General features: G+C 39.9%; 4 protein-coding genes and 1 long non-coding RNA gene across 7 annotated transcripts in view; 4 read left to right on the forward strand and 1 right to left on the reverse strand.

Annotated features, from left to right (window-relative positions):
• Positions 1–2,543, forward strand: part of slc6a11a (solute carrier family 6 member 11a) — a 15,804-nt gene extending 13,261 nt beyond the window's left edge. The window contains exons 13-15 of one of the 3 annotated variants that reach the window (XR_013932961.1): positions 175–275; positions 394–484; positions 616–751. Coding sequence is in view for 1 of the 3 variants with exons in the window: in XM_080425180.1 (XP_080281306.1) it covers positions 175–275; positions 616–786; positions 1,978–2,127 (422 nt within the window). In the remaining 2 variants the exon portion in view is untranslated. Of the gene's footprint in view, positions 1–174; positions 276–393; positions 485–615; positions 787–1,977 lie in introns of those variants that run through there. The other 2 variants (XR_013932962.1, XM_080425180.1) reach the window with 2 other exon arrangements.
• Positions 2,544–2,593: 50 nt separating this feature from the next.
• On the forward strand, positions 2,594–5,235 carry LOC308081433. Its single transcript, XR_013932849.1, has 2 exons — positions 2,594–3,090; positions 3,582–5,235. It is a non-coding gene; the product is annotated as an uncharacterized lncRNA (long non-coding RNA).
• Positions 5,236–8,208: 2,973 nt separating this feature from the next.
• On the forward strand, positions 8,209–9,030 carry LOC308082969 (potassium channel subfamily K member 3-like; the record flags this gene model as incomplete). The annotated part of the gene is made up of 1 exon (XM_080425048.1): positions 8,209–9,030. The coding sequence occupies one exon, from the start codon at positions 8,209–8,211 to the stop codon at positions 9,028–9,030; it is 822 nt and encodes a 273-aa protein (XP_080281174.1).
• Positions 9,031–10,718: 1,688 nt separating this feature from the next.
• LOC308081733 (replication protein A 14 kDa subunit-like) lies at positions 10,719–11,149 on the forward strand. Its single transcript, XM_080423351.1, has one exon. It carries the CDS (start codon positions 10,730–10,732, stop codon positions 11,099–11,101), a length of 372 nt encoding a protein of 123 aa, XP_080279477.1. The 5' UTR covers positions 10,719–10,729; the 3' UTR covers positions 11,102–11,149.
• Positions 11,150–13,244: 2,095 nt separating this feature from the next.
• On the reverse strand, positions 13,245–18,421 carry ppil1 (peptidylprolyl isomerase (cyclophilin)-like 1). Its single transcript, XM_080424180.1, has 4 exons — positions 18,263–18,421; positions 15,896–16,050; positions 15,320–15,388; positions 13,245–13,588 (listed from the first exon to the last, which is right to left on the reverse strand). The coding sequence occupies exons 1-4, from the start codon at positions 18,316–18,318 to the stop codon at positions 13,368–13,370; spliced, it is 501 nt and encodes a 166-aa protein (XP_080280306.1). The 5' UTR covers positions 18,319–18,421; the 3' UTR covers positions 13,245–13,367.
• Between the last annotated feature and the right edge of the window lie 320 nt (positions 18,422–18,741).

An 18,741-nucleotide genomic window follows, 5' to 3' on the forward strand; every position in this document is an offset into this window, starting at 1 on the left:
CAAGAGGGAATGCCAGCTGTTTAAGTGTAAGTGAAGGTGTGAAGCGGTATACTAGTAAGGTTCACAGTACAGTGACATTATAAAAGTTTGAACACAGGGACAAAAGATCAAACTTGCAAGGCAAGACCAGATTAGCAAGCAAAATAAAATAAAAAAGTAAAAATGTATTTGCAGGTGCAGATCGCCTCTATGACAACATTGAAGAAATGATTGGCTATCGGCCCTGGCCGCTGATGAAGTATTGCTGGCAATATATTACTCCTATCATTTGTCTGGTGAGTCGACATATTTGATCCCTTCATGGATAAATAAGCTAGTTATTTGATTTGTTTTAGTAGAACATATAGTATGAATGCAATCTTATCATATCCATGTGACAAATTATTTTTCCAGGAATGTAAATCTGATCAACAGACGTGGATATGATAACCTGAATAACCTGATGATTATAACATTGACACATCTGACAGATATAGTGATATTAGTTAAGTATTTGAACACATCACTGATCATTATATATTCAACCGATTAACACAATCGGGGACAAAAACAAATGACAATTAATTAATTTTCAGAACTATGTATGAAAACATGCTGTTTTATTGCTCCCATCAGAGCACCTTCATCTTTTCAGTGGTGAAGTACAAGCCTCTGAAGTTCAACAACACCTATGTGTACCCAAACTGGGCTTACGCATTAGGCTGGTGCCTTGGACTCTTCTGCGTTTTCTTGGTACCTCTATGGATCGTCTACAAGGTGTCTCTGATGGAAGGGACTATATGGCAGGTATGACAAAGCTTTCCTACATAATGTGACGTACTGTATGTCTACTTATCTGCACGTATATCATTCTTACACGGATAAAGATACATTCATAATGACAAAAGTCGAACAAGATTTGGCAATATATATGCATTATATTTGGGGGGAATTTCTTTGCTCAGTTGATGGATGCAATACTTCATTGATTCAGGCCAGGGTCCTATGTTTCTTGTTTTGTTGAGAATTAATACAGTGCACTATTGTTCTGCATCTGTTTCTAATTGAGCTGTTTGGTACTCGTTTGCTAATCAAATTCCTGCCAGGGTTGAATCGTACCTCTATGGACACACTTATTCGAATTATCTTGATTTGAGGCCTATGCTCAAGGTTCAAGGTTGTGCTTTATTGTTACATCTTGTGTACAGGTACATAAGAGTAAAACTTATTTGTGTTCGGCTTCTTTCAGACAATGCAGCAGCATAGGTAATAATAATACAATAATAATAATAAAACCGTAAAAAAAAATAAAAAGATCTTGGTATATTATATATCTCTGCTGTCCGGCAGAAACCAGCTAACTCCCAAATTTTCATTTTTCAGGAAATGAAAAAAAGTGGAGTTGGGAGGTTTTGTTCATCATTGATAAGAACAGCTGAATGGACCTCCAAGCTCACAATGAGGTTGGAGGTCAAAAGGGGGTGGAGTCTGGAGTCAGCGAAACCAGCTAACTCCGGTGGAGTTAGCTGGTTTAGCAGAAAGTTTGAGGATCCAATGGAGTTAGCTGGTTTTGTCAGAAGCAGTTTTTAATGCTTTTCATTGGTTCAATATTTTTTTACCAACACACAGACCTAAAGGGTGTTCAATGGCCCTGATTTATGGAAAAAAATGCAAAAGGGCAAAAATGGAGTTAGCTGGTTTCTGCCGGACAGCAACGATTTATAGTAGCTGCTGCCTAACTTTATGTAAACAACTTCACATTATCTTCTATTTACAACAGATTAGGTAGGAACAGTTCAAGCATGTTAGAGTGCAAGAAAAGGACAGGAGAGGGAGGGGGTTTGAGGGATTGGGGGGGGATTGGGGTTGTACTGTTGTATACAACTATGCACACATAGTTTATTCTGCCTTAATGAAGAAACGTAATTTAGTCATTCATGTTATTCTCATATTCTAGTCCAGTTGTTAACCAATGTCGATGTGATTGTTTTCCCGCAGAGACTCAAACAACTCTGTCGCCCTGGAAACATGCCTGAGAGTCCAAAGCAAACATCGGAGCAACGTCCTTTGAACCTAAACGGCTCTCTTGTTCCTGCCAACAACGACCACAAGGAAAGTGGTGGAGCTGATGTGGAGATACAATTGTGAGAAATTGTTTTGAAAAAATACCAATTATTTTACAAGCAAAGTTTTTTTTTACAGTACATACATATAATCATTTTCAGAACCATTACCTGACTGGCATTACTGGCAGGTAAAGCAATTATATTGTCAAATTTTTCATAATGAAATGCACGTATTGTTTCTGTGAGCGTTTCACAACCATAAGTGTGTGTCCATTGACGAGAAGACAAACCTCAGAGTGGCACTCATTCAGATGCCTGAGATGACGATGGTATTTTTTTATACGGAAGTTTATACAATACTGTTTATATGAAGATTCAGATGTTATTTATTAGCCATTCAGAATCAGGTTTATTGTCACATCACAGGTTTACAAGGTAAAAAAGTGGGTGAAATTCGTTTTTGTACATCGTTCCCATCGCAACGTTAATTTCCATAGAAAGAAGAGGGGGGGGGGGGAGAAGAAGAGGGGTGGGGGGCAAGTGGGAAGGAGATCAAAACAAGAGAACAACAGAAGGCCAGACAAGTTATCTACATATTTACAAAGTACCTGAGAGTAGCCATTCCTTTTATTTTAATTTTTATTTCAGTTAAACACATTGTTTTATATATCTGCTTCAATGGAGCCGTTCAGATTAAATGGCAAAGATCAAATATGCTTTATTCGTTTACGTTTTCAAACTAATTAGAACTATTAACGTTACGGACAGTATAGACCCAGCTGTCTTCTCACAAGTAACCTTATGATATATAATCATCTGTTCTGTTCATTAATAGCGCTGGGCTTTCCTGGTGAAGAATAGACAAGATAGAACACAGATAGTTGTAATTAAGGGGCCAGTTCTAAAGGAATTGTAACACATCTTCCTCAGGGACTGGCTCTACTTAGCATTATTACAAGCACATGAGCATCAAGTAAGAGAAGGAACATACAGTTGAGTATAGCATTCTCATCACACTTAATCATAATGATTAAAGGTAGGGTAAGTGATTTTCTTTGGTTAAAATAAGTGTTAAATAGCTCTATATTCTGATAGTACTTATTGCTATAGAGTGTGTGTTCAGTAAAAGGAGTCTCCTTGTCTCTCCACCTCTTTATTAAACAGAAAATGCATTTTCGTTTCAGTTTCATTTCCAATTTTATCCAATCAGGATAGAGAACTCAATCAGGATATAGATTAAACAAGTGAAATAGGAAGTGATGACACTAAGAAATGAGTAGGCAAAATTGGAACTGGAACACTATAAAAATGAAGCTTCAAAATGGGTACTTTCTCCTGATTGGCTGAGATTTTGACACCTACCGGAAAATGTATTTTCTGTTTATTAAAGAGCTGGAGAGACGGGGAGACTCCTGTTACTGAACAAACACTCTATAGCAATGATTACTATCAGAATATAGTGCTTTAACCTTTTAACAAAATACTTTTTGTTTTAACCAAAAAATATCACTTACCCTACCTTTAAGTGTGATGTAGTATGATGATTAAGTATACAGCATATGGTTATGTTGGACACCATGGGCCGATCAAGTACGCCTTAAGAACAAAGCATCAGAACATGCATCACTCTACAGAGATTAGGAACAGGGGGAAACTTGAGTACACAGTGAACATGTGTTTTTTAACAGATCATTTTACCAGAATGCTTGTTGACCTGCTTTTTGATAGCCTTCATGTCAGTCTTTACCATTAGTTGTTGTTACTGTTGACTGACACGCTATTCTTCGTTTAACATCAGGGGATTTACAGGTAGATGTTGATGAGTGAAAAGGTGCTTTATGCCGAGAGGCCCAAACACAAAGAGCAAACACACATCTTAGGCTCTTGCAATGCAATTGGCAGAAACACACATACACACACGTAGGTATTTCAATAAAGGAGAGATCAAGTTGTTGCAAATGAAAAGTTTTATTGAACAAAGAATTTAACATTTTGGCGATTAGTTAACATTTAACATATAAGATTAGATAAGGAGTCTAGATGCTGGCCGTGGCCGTGCGGAAGAACCACCTTCCCTTTCAGCTCCAGGACTTAACGAGGTGGAGCTGGGGATGGACAGTGGTGGTAAAAGTAAAAGTATCAACACTGCAATATTGAAATACGCTGTTACAAGTAAAAGTCCGGAATTCAAAATGTAATTGAGTAAAAGTACAAAAGCATAGGCATCAAAATGTACTTAAAAGTACCAAAAGTAAAAGTACTCATTATGCAGAATGTCCCATTTCAAGTTTTCAAATGTATAAAGATCTTTTGAAAATAGCAGATCTACAAGCTCACAATACGTCGCGCATTGTGAGCTTGTAGATGGGCTATTTTCAAATGGCAGACATGTATATAGGGCTGAAGTGGTTAATGTATGTTTTTTAATAATAATCCAAATGTACAGAGTAACTAGTAACTAAAGTGTTCAAATAATTGTAGTGGAGTAAAAAGTACAATATTTGCCTCTGAGATGTAGTGGAGTAGAAGTAAAACTAAAGTATTGGAAGTTGGAAATACTCAAGTGAAGTACAAATGCCTCAAAATTGCACCAGTAATTAAGTAAATCTACTTAGTTACTTTCCACCACTGGGGATGGAGGTGGGTTGCTCAGACATGACAGTACGTGGTCAGAGGCAGTGATATTTAAAGGGGGAGGAGTCCAATCGCCTGATTGGCTGACTGCAGAGTGCTCACACTTCAAGCTGTGAATGACAGGATGTTTGTGAAACATCCCCAGCAATAAAGATGAAAATGTGAGAGAGCGATCTTCCCTATTGAAATTATACGCTATATATAACCCCAGAAAAGCTTTGTCTGTCTTTAGAAAACATCACAATCAAGAGAAATAAAATATATATAAAGTCTCTTTATTAGCTATTTCGAAAGCCCTGATTTGGAATGTACAGTGGGAAGGATGTCTGTATGGGAGATGGGACAAACATGCCTTGTGATATGTGGACTGACGTGATAAAGATGGACACTGGACAGTGGGATTCAAATAACAGAGAAAGATTATTGTTATGCTTTTATTTCATTCCCCCATTAATTTGATTTTGGTCTTTTGTATTGTGAAGTTATAAGTGTATTGTGATAACTGTCTCTTATTTCTACATGTTGAAAATTAATAAAGAAAGTGTTTAAAATATGATCTATTTATTCAATCCATTTGTTTTATACCAATAATTTAGTTTTTCGTTTTTTAATTTGTTCTTGCATTTAATTGTCATTATATCTGATATTATGGAAGATGGAAAATGCATGCATAACACACCAGTCCTGGTGCAAGCAAGTTTATACTTGCTAAAACTAACCATCCCTCCTTTCTAATCAATTTATCTCCCTGGTTCCCTCCAAAATTAGATATTATTATCCTATATGTCTATATACAATATCGTACTCTATGACAGGGGTTCTCAACCTTTTGAACTGGGGACCCCCCAACCTGATATAAGCAGTGGTGGAAAGTAACTAAGTACATTTACTTAAGTACTGTACTTAAGTACAATTTTGAGGTATTTGTACTTTACTTGAGTATTTCCAATTTTCAGTACTTTTACTTCTACTCCACTACATCTCAGAGGCAAATATTGTACTTTTTACTCTACTACAATTATTTGAAAACTTTACTAGTTACTTTTCAGATATAAACTATAATATAATGAAACATACATTAGCCACTTTAACCCTATTTTATACCTAGGCTATTTGAAAATAGCAGATCTACAAGCTCACAACGCGTCGCATCGCGACGCGTTGTGAGCTTGTAGATCGGCTATTTTCAAATATTTAGTACTTTTACTTTTGGTACTCGAAGTACATTTTGATGCCAATACTTTTGTACCTTTACTCAAGTAAATTTTGAATTCTAGACTTTTACTTGTAACAGAGTATTTTTATATTGCAGTATTGGTACTTTTACTTAAGTAAAGAATTTGAGTACTTTTTCCACCACTGGATATAAGCGCTTGGAATGTAGGAGTTGAGGCATTACATTTTGTTTGACTCGGTTCCACAGATAAATATTGTGAAAATATCCGAACTACAAGCTCACATTGTGAGCTTGTAGTTTGCGAGGCGTTGTGAGCTTGTAGATTGGCTATTTTCTCCTCTTTCTTATATTATTTGACAATTTGGCCAATGTTTGACCAGTTTTTATAGTATAGTTTGTTGATTACTTTTTTTTGGTATTAATAAAAAAGGTCTTAAAAGTCCTTAAATTGTCACATCACTTTCATCTGGGGGCCCCCCAGAAATCATGTTGGGGGGTCCCAACCCACTGGTTGAGAACCACTGCTCTATGAAGTGTGTAAGCATCCACCATAAATCTCCAAATGTAACGCCTGGGATTCAAACCCGGGTCTCCCATGTGGAAAGCTAACATCTTAACCGCTAAGCCAAAGGGATATCCCTGGGGGAAACCCGGATTCGAATCCCGGGCGTTATGGTGCCGTGACCCGGATCCGGCTTTCCCAGTGTAGCAGAGTGGCTCACAACCGTCCTCAGCCTGATGGCCTGAAACTCTAATATCTCCCCTGAGCCATAGGGAATTGCCTTTGGCTTAGCGGTTAAGATGTTGGCTTTCCACGGGTAGACCCGGGTTTGAATCCCGGGCATATACTGTACTACACAAACATCATTTCCATCCCAGCCTTAGGCCTGGCCGCCTGGCAAAGATAACGGTCAGAGCTCAAATTGTTACAACTGCTGGTGACCTCTACTGGCAACCTTGTGTAAGGCAAGCAACAATGAAAGAAATCACTAGCATTCACTAACAAGTTATATGACGTTCCTTCTACACACACCTATTTCATTTGTTTAAAATACATGCTTATATAATATTTGACACAAGCTCTCCCAATTCAAAACCGTACATGTTCATTATACACCCCAGAACGATTTCTTAAGATGAACGGTGAAATGTATAGTTTCTCTGCTGGATGTGCAAAAAACAGAGAGAGAGGGACCTTACTTCACATGCTCTGGTTGTGTCAGGATTTTGGCACTTTGCTGCAGTTTCATATTGTTTAAGAATCTCTATTCCCCACTCCCCACTTTGCCTTTTTGCTACCGGCGAGGGGGGTGGGTGGAATATAGACAGCAAATAAATAAATAACTAAATATTAATCTAGCCTTTCTAGCAATAAAGACTGTACATTGGAAATACATCTGAATTAACTATTCAGCTATACTCCTCTTGACAAAATTCATTATAAGCAGGAGGACTTTGGAAAAGTTTATATTGATTATTATGCAAACACACCTGTACAGGTTAGAGGGTAGCACATATCGTATAATAATGAATCAAAGTAATATGCATTACAATTCGTTATTACTATACCTTTTATTACGTTTTCTTCTTTGTTATCGCTGCCAGGCTGAAGGCAGGGCTGGAGATATTGTTTTCGCCCCTGTGTGTCTCTCTGTGTGTGTTTCTGTCTGTGTGTCTGCGGCTATCTCACAAAGAACTAGTAACATGATCAGTCAAATTTTGTTGTCAAATCAATCTCATGGTGACAAGAACGGAAAGGTTTCCGGCTCCCTATTTGCACATCTCATCGCCCATGACAGCACTTTATCCTCTAGTGCAGTGGTTCTCAAAGTGGGGTCTGGGGACCCCCAGAGGTCCTTGACAGGGTTATAGGGGGTCCCCAGTTTGAGCCAGCTACAGTTTTGATAGTTAGGGAACCAAATGGACCCTAAAAGGTCCATGGCCTAATAGATAGCAATCTGGGTGTCCTTGAAATTAAAAAGTTTGAGAACCTCTGCTCTAGTGACCAGCCTCCCTCTGATGGATACACATAGAACAGGAAAACTACACTGTTGGCAGTAGCCGTTACTAGGATACATACAGCCAATCACAATGCAAGGTCGGAACTATTTGTGACATCATTATCATCAATATAAAAGCTGCTGTTGGAGGAGATCAATATCATAAGTTAATTGGTCATTTATTTGTACACAGACGTTTCAGTATTGTACCAAGGTGTACCAAGTGTGCCAAAGCAGCAGCTTCTAAGCTTCCAAGCACCCCGAATGTTGTATCAATATTCAATCAAAGGCGGTGCTGGCAAAGTTTTTGATCCCAAAGGACAAGGATAAGTAATGTAAGAGCCTCTTCATCATGAAGAGGCAGAAGAACGCTTGGACTCTTGTTCTCGTTATCTGCGTTGTAATCTACCTTGTGGTCGGAGCTGCCATATTTAACACGGTGGAATCTGAACAGGAAAAAGTTCAGAGGAGGGAGCTTGACGCGAGAAAATATGAACTCATGCGTGACTTTAACTTGACCGAAGTGACCTTTGCCGAGCTGGAGCAGGTCGTTTTGCAGCTGAATCCACACAGAGCTGGGGTACAATGGGGATATGCCGGATCCTTATATTTCGCCATCACTGTGATAACGACAATAGGCTATGGACACGCAGCCCCCAGCACAGACTCGGGTAAAGTGTTCTGCATGTTCTATGCCCTCCTCGGGATCCCTCTGACCATATTCATGTTCGAGAGCATAGGAGAGAGGATCAGCACACTAGTCAAGCACCTTCTGTATCGAACCAACAAGTTCCTGGGAATGCGCAGACCCGAGGTCTCCGTAGCCAGCATGGTGTCTGTGGGCGTTCTCTCCTGCACCGGCATATTGTGTCTGGGGGCCATGGCGTTCTCCCGCTACGAGGGATGGAACTTCCTCCATGCCTTCTACTATTGCTTCATCACACTCACCACCATCGGATTCGGTGACTATGTCGCCCTGCAGAGGGACGACGCTCTGCAGAAGAACCCGTATTACATGGCCTTCTGCTTCCTCTACATCTTCGTCGGACTCATGGTGATCTCGGCCTGCCTCAACCTGGTCGTGCTGCACTTCCTCATAATGAACGCCAAGGATGAGAGGACGGATGCCAAGCAAAAGGCATCAAGCATTTACTTCATTCCCGAACAGGTCTAGGAGGGGGTAAGGGAAGCAACGCTATGCCGATTCAGTCAGGAAAAAGTGTGAAAGTCCAGAAAAAGTGTGAAAGACCAGAAAAAGTGTGAAAGACTTATTGTGTGTGATAAATCTCTTTTTATTTTATCTAACCATGCAGCGACGCAAGTTAAGAACAAGTTCCTAAAAGGCGAGGCCTCTTGAGGGAGAGCGGAAAGGGAGCTAATCTTTTGATCTCTCCTCCCCCTTGCCGCACCCTTCTTCTTCCCTTTCTTTTTTTCTACGGAAATGACAAAAAAAACGATAGAACTTGCACAAAATAATTATTTCACCCACTTTTTTACTTCTGTAAACCTGTGATGTGACAATAAAGCCGATTCTGATTCTGATTCTAAAATAAATCAATCAACAATCAGGTAGGTACCTCAATAAATGCACCTCTTAGGTGCAAGCAATACAGGCCAGGGGAGAAGTTACGTTGGCTGTGGTGGCTGCCCACTTGCTCCCAGTTTGAGCTCCCACCACCACGTCCCTCATGCATGTGGAAGATTCTACTGTAGGTATATAAGGGAGGTAAAGAGTTCCAAAGCGCTGTGCTGCATTTCCAGACAATCTGCTCTTGCCTGTGATACCACAGCGAAGATTCCTCAGTAGCTGTCGTTCTCTGATGCTTGCCCTGGGCAGAGCAGCATGTCTCCACACCACATTGAGCCTTGGTACACAGTGCGGCCCGTGCCAGCGTGTGTGAGGCCTACACATTCTGTCTCTGTTCAAGTGAGTGTTCATGAGACGGAACTCTGTCTAGCCTCCAAGTACGAATACAATACAATACAATATATTCCTTGTTGCCCAGTGGACTGAATCAGAAATCCACGGAGCAGAAAAATATCTGAGATATTTCCAGTGCTATAATTCCTAGAATTAAATAATACATAAAAACAAGACAGAGTCTAATAACGGTGTGTCACCCACTTCTCGTACTTCATGTGGCCATGTGTAATACTTGATGTACATACACCGGATCAGCAAGTATGGGAGAGCTCTCTCCCGTACCGGCGAGGAACGCATACAACAGTAGGAGCTTCAAAGGGCAAAAAGGATTATGAAGAACAAACACCACCTCAGTATGGATTGTTTGTGACGCTTGAGGTGTCTCATAGTGTGGGGTTTAAGACTCAGAATGTTCCCTGCGGCTGTCAGAGCCTGAATGAGGTCACGGACAATAAAAATAAAAACTACAAGAAGTAGCTTCTCAAAATGTTACTTGCGCAATGTACATAATATGGACATTTCAGGGCCCCCAGGGGCGTAAATTGATGTTGTTAGGCAACGTTTTATGTTTATACAAACCCATTGTAACTTCAAACTCCATTCATCTCCAACTCCAACATCCATGTTAGATTAATTGGAAACACACATCCCTGGTTCTGGCGGTGAATGATATTTATTGTCCTTCTAATGCGTGAGTGGCCCATATATGGGGTACTCTGATAATAATAATATTTACTATACTTATTAGTAATAATAGTTATAGTAGTGGCTGACACCATAGTCTGGCCTGGACTCCATAATTGGCCATGGCTAACAGGGACCCCCATATATGGGCATAAACCTGACACAGTGCTCGGCGCTGGACAGAAGAACATCTTATAATAGATATTCTACATCAGATCTTCAGAAGAACATCATATAATTAGATTATCTACATCAGATCTTCAACATGTCCAGTGTGTATGAGTCTCCTAAGACCAGGGTCAACTCCTCCATGTTGAACCAGTTCACCAACAAGGCTGTTTGTTTTGTAGGACGAGTGGAGAAGGTCCATCCAACAGGTAAAACCTTCACGCTGTCAGATGGAGAAGGAAAGATCGCAGCGGTAGAACTCAATGAACCTCTTGACGAGGAGCTGAGTGGAGCGGTGGAGGTCATTGGAATGGTGTCCAACAAGGGAGCCATCATGGCCACAGCATACACCCTCCTGCGAGAGGACAATGGCATCGCTTTTGATCTGGAGCTGTACAATGAAGCGCTGAAAGTCATCCATGACTTCCCTCAGCATTATCCCTTTGAAATGCCCTCCAGCACATATTGAACCCTGGAGGAGAAATCCATCCCTTTGTTCCTTGATTTGTGTGGTTGTCTCTGATAACGGACAGTGCTCGTGTCTGACATCAGTGCATGTTGTCCACCGACCGACCATGACATCAGTGCATGTTACGTTTGTTAAATATTAATATAGTATATAATATAATTAAATATTCAAATGTATTTTTTACACATGCAGAATCAAATGTCTTACGGTCATGATTCACCAGGAGCCTGGATGGCTTGGTTCCAGGCTTAAAATAATGTATATAAATATTTTTGGAAATCTCTGGGGGGAAATGAATGGGCTTTCTATCTGTGGCCACTGCTATGCCCCATAGACTGGTGCCCAATCGTCCTACCCGGAAACAATGCCAGTCAGGACTGATGCAAGTCGGAACACAGCGAGTTATGAATACCCGTTGTGCCCATTGTCAGAGTCTGTGTCCCTTTTATGCCCATATATGGAGTTCGGTGTCAGGCAAGTCTGGGTCAGTCTATGACATCATATTGATGACATCAGACTATCAGCCAAAACCATGCTGCCAACAGAGAAGCCCACGGTGAGACCCAAGCTGTGGGTCTTGCCTGGGCCAGCCCACACTGCCTGGGCCCGGTTAGGTTTGGTGAGAGCTGGCCCTAGAGCCCACAGTGCCAACAGAAACATGGGCCCTGCAGGGCCGTGTTAACAAGGACCCCCTGATAGTTTACCTTTAATGGCACCTGATTCGGATGCTATCAATGCATTGAATGGGACATTATCACCTTTTATTAGACCTTTGAATGGGCGAAGTAGGCGACATACTGACCTACCCGCGATTTATCAGACCATTCATTGGGTGTTATCAAGACATACTGACCTACCCGCGATTTATCAGACCATTCATTGGGTGTTGTCAAGACATACTGACCTACCCGCGATTTATCAGACCATTCATTGGGTGTTATCAAGACATACTGACCTACCGACGGAGATGACGTAAATAGTTCAGTTTTGGACCATGATGGAGGCGCGCAGTCTCAGGCGAACTGGAACCCTGTGAAGGACCAACGAGGGAGCTAAAGCGACCGAGTTGCCGTCCTGAACGGTGTAACGTTCGCCTGAGCCTACTCAGCGCCGTTGGAGTTATGTACCGATAGGCACAGAATCGTAAATATTGTTGTGGGGACTGCTCCGCCTCCAAGTAGGTCAGTAGCTCCTGACGCACAACCTACCGGGCCAATAGAGCTGAGCCCGATTTGCAGACTTGTTGTGGCCGGGTCTTGTCTGGGGCACTAAATATAGAACTAGTGGCTCATCAATACCTTGCTCCAGGGCATACAGTGTTATCTTGACTCATTATATCAGCTGTTAGCTCAAGTCATCGACACAATTGAATTTGGATAACATCATGACAAGCTAACAAAACAAAAGCACAATTGAGATATTGTTCACTGATAATTTAACAGTGGAAATCAACAAGCTGGGTAGCTACAGGTGTACCCCGTTGTTGTGTCGGTTCATCTTTTCTGTCACTCTAGATCTCTTCACTCCTTTCACCTCAAGGATAAAGAGCTTCACAAAAACTATTAGTCTGAGCAGGGTCAAACAGCACAAGCACATAATCCTCATATAATTGTATTTTAAACTGCGTGGGTTCCAGAGTGATGTGGTTTTGCTGTATTGGTGCAATTCAGAAAACAAATCACACAAAACATCTCTGAACAAAGCACATATCTAAATCTACTTTTAGATAACGTAACTCACTGAGTTGCTCAAGTTGTGACAAGCCCCACTATCTCGTAAACCAAGCTGAATATGAATACTATTCGCTCAAGCCTGGCCTCCATTTACAAAGCTCAGAAAATAATTATATAATTGTCATACGATTCACCTGAATAGTTGTCAAGGAAAGTACTCCATTTTGTTGAACTGCTTTTCAGGGAACATACTATACAGCAGGGGTCTTCAGCCTCAGTTACTACAGGGGGGTGCCAAATCTTTCTGTGATGCAATGTTTTTTTTTTTTACCACTGAACCCTAGAATCCCGATTCTGAGGGGAACATTAGCCGAAAATAGCAGATCTACAAGCTCACTATTTTCAGCAAAGAGGTTTGAGGTCTGGCCATATTTAACATAATGAAAGAAAACATACTTCAACTCATTAAGCAGACTTAAAACAAAAGCCATTTTATTTATTTAAAAAAAAAATCTATGAAAAAGGAACAATAAGCATCAAGTGCTTAATCATTATGTCAGCCATGTCAGTAGAAAAAAAGCATAAAGATTTGTTTAACTGGCCACATTTGTCCTAAGAATTTTGATATCATCGGCTGGCCGGTCTTGAGTGTTGACCTCCACCATTCCAATGCGATTCAACACGGACATTCCCTGGGCAACTCTTCCAAAAATACTGTGCTTTCCATCCAGCCACTGAGTGGACCCTAGGGTGAGGAAGAACTGGCTCCCGTTGGTGTCCGGGCCTGAGTTGGCCATGGCCAGAATGCCTGCACCTTAAGGCACACACATGAAACAAAGAGCATTTAGGAGCAGAAAAGGCACAATTCCATCATGGTAAAGACATCATGGTAAAGACATCATGGTAAAGACAGCGGCCACCAGTGGCGGAAAAAGTACTTAAATTCTTTGCTTAAAGGAGGAGTTCACCCAAAAAATGACTTATTTTCTATCAATTGCACACCCCATGAAGCCTTGAATTCATGGATTTATTTTTGTTTTTGTGGCATTCCTAAGCCAATAATTTGATGACCGGGTGTGTATCCGGTAGGAGACACAAATAATCTACTTTGTGTCTCCTACCGGATACATTAGCCGGTAGGAGACGGGAATCAAATTATTGGCTTAGGAATGCCACAAAAAACAAAATAAATCCATGGATTCAAGGCTTCATGGGGTGTGCAATTGATAGAAAATAAGTAATTTTTTGGGTGAACTCCTCCTTTAAGTAAAAGTACCAATACTGCAATATAAAAATACTCTGTTACAAGTAGAAGTCCAAAATTCAAAATGTACTTGAGTAAAAGTACAAAAGTATTGGCATCAAAATGTACTTAAAGTACCAAAAGTAAAAGTAATAAATATTTGAAAATAGCAGATCTACAAGCTCACAACGCGTCGCTATGCGACGCGTTGTGAGCTTGTAGATCTGCTATTTTCAAATAGCCTAGGTATAAAATAGGGCTAAAGTGGTTAATGTATGTTTCATTATATCATAATTTATATCTGCAAAGTAACTAAAGTTTTCAAATAATTGTAGTGGAGTAAAAGTACAAAATCTGCCTCTGAGATGTAGTGGAAAAGTAGAAGTAAAAGTATTGGAAATTGGAAATACTCAAGTAAAGTACAAATACCTCAAAATTGTACTTAAGTTAAGTAAATGTACTTTGTTACTTTCCACCACTGGCGGCCACCATTTAAAATGTCAAGCCAGATGCACAGGGCTGTCACCATGACAAGTTTAAGATGAAGATTAATTGTCACGCAAACGATTTAATCGTGTGTTTGGCATTACATTACATTACATTAGAACATTATGGATACAAAAAAAAACTTTGCCTTTAGGCTTGGTTATCAAACATTGCACAGGGCAGATATGAAAAATAACTTAAATATACAAAGATATTGACATTTAATAATTTCATACATAATTGCGATTAGACGATTATGTAGTAATTGTGACATGGATTAAAGCACAAATACAATCACACGACTGAAGAGGTTTGTATAATGTGTGGTTTGTGAAGCAGTGTGAAAGGAGGCCCTACATCAGCAATGATTCCTAAACAATGAACACAATATGTAGAATGATGATGTTTTAGTCATATACTTCCTGCTGTTCTACATACCAGGTGAACAAATCACAGACTGAGGCTTTAACCTTTGCTTTCATATGAAATATGAGCAGATATGCAAGCTCATAGCGCGGCACCGAGTGTCGCGCTATGAGCTTGCATATCTGCTATTTTTGAATAGACAAAGTGTAAAATAATGCTTTTTAGCTCATATGAAAAAGTGACACAGATGCTTCTTCAGGTCTTAATGGGTTAATGGAAGATGCATCTGAATATATTGCTAGTTTCAAATGCTCTAATCTTTGAATAATAGATAGCTGATCTACAAGCTCTCAATGCGTCTGACTTCTATGGAATCCAAATGAGTGAAATCAGTGGTGGTGACTGAGAACTTTAATCCATGTGCCAGGTGTCTTATTTATTTTTAGTTACCTGTGAATTTTAGTTCATGATGCAACTCGTCTTCAAACTGTTTACCAAATATGGACGCTCCACCTCGACCTGCAGAATGAGACAACATAAACAGAGTTTTAATGTTACACGTCGAAGATGCCTTTATTTTTTGGACCTATATGCCTTCCTAAGGCTGGTCCATATGGACAAAATCTAATTTCACAATGTTCAACGTTTTTGACCAAATACCTCTTTTGACGATATCGTTTGTGACATACATTTTCTTACAAATCTTTCAAAAAAAAAAGGTTCAAAAATAGACAATCTACAAGCTCACAACATGCCTCGTTGTGATCAAGATATCCAGTCAAATATCACAACATCAATATAATAATATCTATGGATATATCCAGCCCTATGCTTTCCTAACAAATTAATATCCTACTTGCTGTACATTTTGCTGGTATCTTGTTCCAGCAATAGGATAGGCCAGGCTAGGAATTATCGCTTAGTTGACAGTAAAGCTAATTTTGAAGCAAACTTCAGTACAGTAGCTTCAACCCAGCATAATAATAACCAGATACACTGTCTGGGGCTTGTGTGTGATCAACCCACCTGTGCCTGTAGGGTCTCCACCTTGTACCATGAAGTCTTTGATTATTCGGTGGAACTTGGTGTTGTTGTAGTATCCCCTTCTGGCCAACTCAGCAAAGTTTTTGCAGGTCTTAGGGGCGTGTCTCCAGTAAAGCTCCAGCACAACCGACCCCATACTGTAAAACATTTACAGTTACTGACGAACATTTTGCCTCACACTGTTTCACACTTCTTGGTTATGTGTGACGTTACTCCTCCTCCATATAGCATTAACTTAACTCATTAAAACCGGGAAAGCATCTGTGACATTTTTGCTACACCTTGAAAGTGTTTTTTTTAAATAATTTTGCCATTTTTAACATAAATATTCTCTTCTGGGGGTCCCTGGCACAAAACATTTCCAGATGGGGGTTCACGGCCAGATATATCATTTTGGGGATTCTTGGCACGAAAAATATTGAGAAGTACTGATTTAAATGGCATTTGTAGAATCCGCCTCAGGTCTTAATGGGTTAAAGTCAGTGGTGTAAAGTAACTAAGTACATTTACCTAAGTACTGTACTTAAGTACAATTTTGAGGTATTTGTACTTTACTGGAGTATTTCCGACATTCAATACTTTGACTTCTACTCCACTACATCTCAGAGGCAAATATTTTACTTTTACTCCACTACAATTATTTGAAAACTTTAGCTACTAGTTACTTTTCAGATTTTAGAAAATTATTATATTTTTTAGAAATTATTATATTATGAAACATACATTTACCACTTTAGCCCTATTTTACACATAGGCTGTTTGAAAATAGCCGATCTACAAGCTCTTGTAGATCTGCTATTTTCAAACATTTTAGTACTTTTACTTTTGGTACTTCAAGTACATTTTGATGCCAATACTTTTGTACTTTTACTCAAGTAAATTTTGAATTCTGGACTTTTACTTGTAACAGAGTACTTTTATATTGCAGTATTGGTACTTTTAGTTAAGTAAAGCATTTGAGTACTTTTTCCACCACTGGTTAAAGTATAGCCATGGTTCACATGACGCTTGTATACAAGCGTCATGGTGCCGAGTCCCCCTGGTCTAAAGTTGTGTTCGATTTTTTCACATTGCCATCTCTCACATAAACATAAACGTTCAGATTTCAAATATAAAGTGCTTACCACCGAGCCACGGATGTTACAAGGCGATGCGGACCGCGATGAGTACCCGTATCTCCCGTATTGTTCAATAAAAAGCATTTTAATCCCATCGCCGGCCATTTTCTCCAAATTGTCTCCGATACTTTCAACCATGCGACACTAATGGTTGGGAGGTGTATTGCACTCTGATACATTACAAAACAAAAAAAAACAAAAAAAGAAAATGGCCGGCGATCGGATTAAAATGCTTTTTATTGAACAATACGGGAGATACGGGTACTCATCGCGGTCCGCATCGCCTTGTAACATCCGTGGCTCGGTGGTAAGCACTTTATATTTGAAATCTGAACGTTTATGTTTATGTGAGAGATGGCAATGTGAAAAAATCGAACACAACTTTAGACCAGGGGGACTCGGCACCATGACTGTCATGGTATGACAGTCATGTTTCAGGGCTAGTCCATTCCCAAGACCAGTGGTTCTCAACGAGGGGTCCAGGTCTAGCTGTAGAATACAACCCTCGTAGACGTATTTATGATTCTGACGTTTTCAATCTACGAGAGTTGTAGGGTTCACCCCCCATGGAGACAGGGACTTTCTGCACTATGCCCCGTAGACACTCCAAACATGTACAAATTGAAAATAAAGGTGCTTACCCCCACGCCCCAAATGTTAACTGTCTCTACGTTGTAGTAGTTTAATGTAATAATCCATATCTTTCAATAAAGAAGTGTTTTAATGCCGTCTGTGGCCGATTCTGTCGGAAGTTCCCAATGGGCGGTAGTGACGGGGCGCATCTGGTGAAACCCGGAATTACACTTAATGTAAACAGGAAGTAAACGAGGGTGAAAAAATGGCGTTCGGCCACAGACGGCATTAAAACACTTCTTTATTGAAAGATATGGATTATTACATTAAACTACTACCCCGTAGAGCCAGTTAACATTTGGCGCTTGGGGGTAAGCACCTTTATTTTAAAATTGTACATGTTTGGAGTGTCTACGGGGCATAGTGCATTAAGTCCCTACAACTCTCGTAGATTGAAGACGTCAGAATCATAAATACGTCTACGAGGGTTGTATACTACAGCTAGCCCTAGACAGACATTTGGCTGTTTGTTGGTCATGGGTGTTTTTTTATTTCTACATAAGTTTGGTTCATGGTTCTAACTAAGCCAAGCTAACTAGCTACCTTAAGTTCATTAATTTGAACTGAAATAAGTAGGATAGCTGCATTTAGTACTTACGTTGTCTCCAAAGTGACTGTGGGTGGTTGCCATGAATCTTGTGGTATCCCCGACATTACTGGACAGTTAATAGTCTCACAAACAGGCAGATAAAAGGGATAAAACAGCGCGTTTTGTTATTTAGCATTAGCAGCAACACAGGAGGAGTGGAGCGGAAGCATGAGCGGAACAACCAACAACACACCGGAACCACACCAACCGTGCTACGTCTCACTCACGCTCCAACCTTTACTGCCACCTACTGGACCAACAAAGTATAACGTTATCAAATCAAATCAAAGTTTATTTATAATAGACAGTGGTGGAAAGTAACTAAGTACATTTACTTAAGTACTGTACTTAAGTACAATTTTGAGGTATTTGTACTTTACTTGAGTATTTCCAATTTCCAATACTTTTACTTTTACTCCACTACATCTCAGAGGCAAATATTGCACTTTTACTCCACTACAATTATTTGAGAACTTTAGTTACTAGTT

Source organism: Gymnoscopelus braueri, assembly GCF_963280865.1.
Source record: "Gymnoscopelus braueri genome assembly, chromosome: 3".
Taxonomy (NCBI): domain Eukaryota; kingdom Metazoa; phylum Chordata; class Actinopteri; order Myctophiformes; family Myctophidae; genus Gymnoscopelus; species Gymnoscopelus braueri.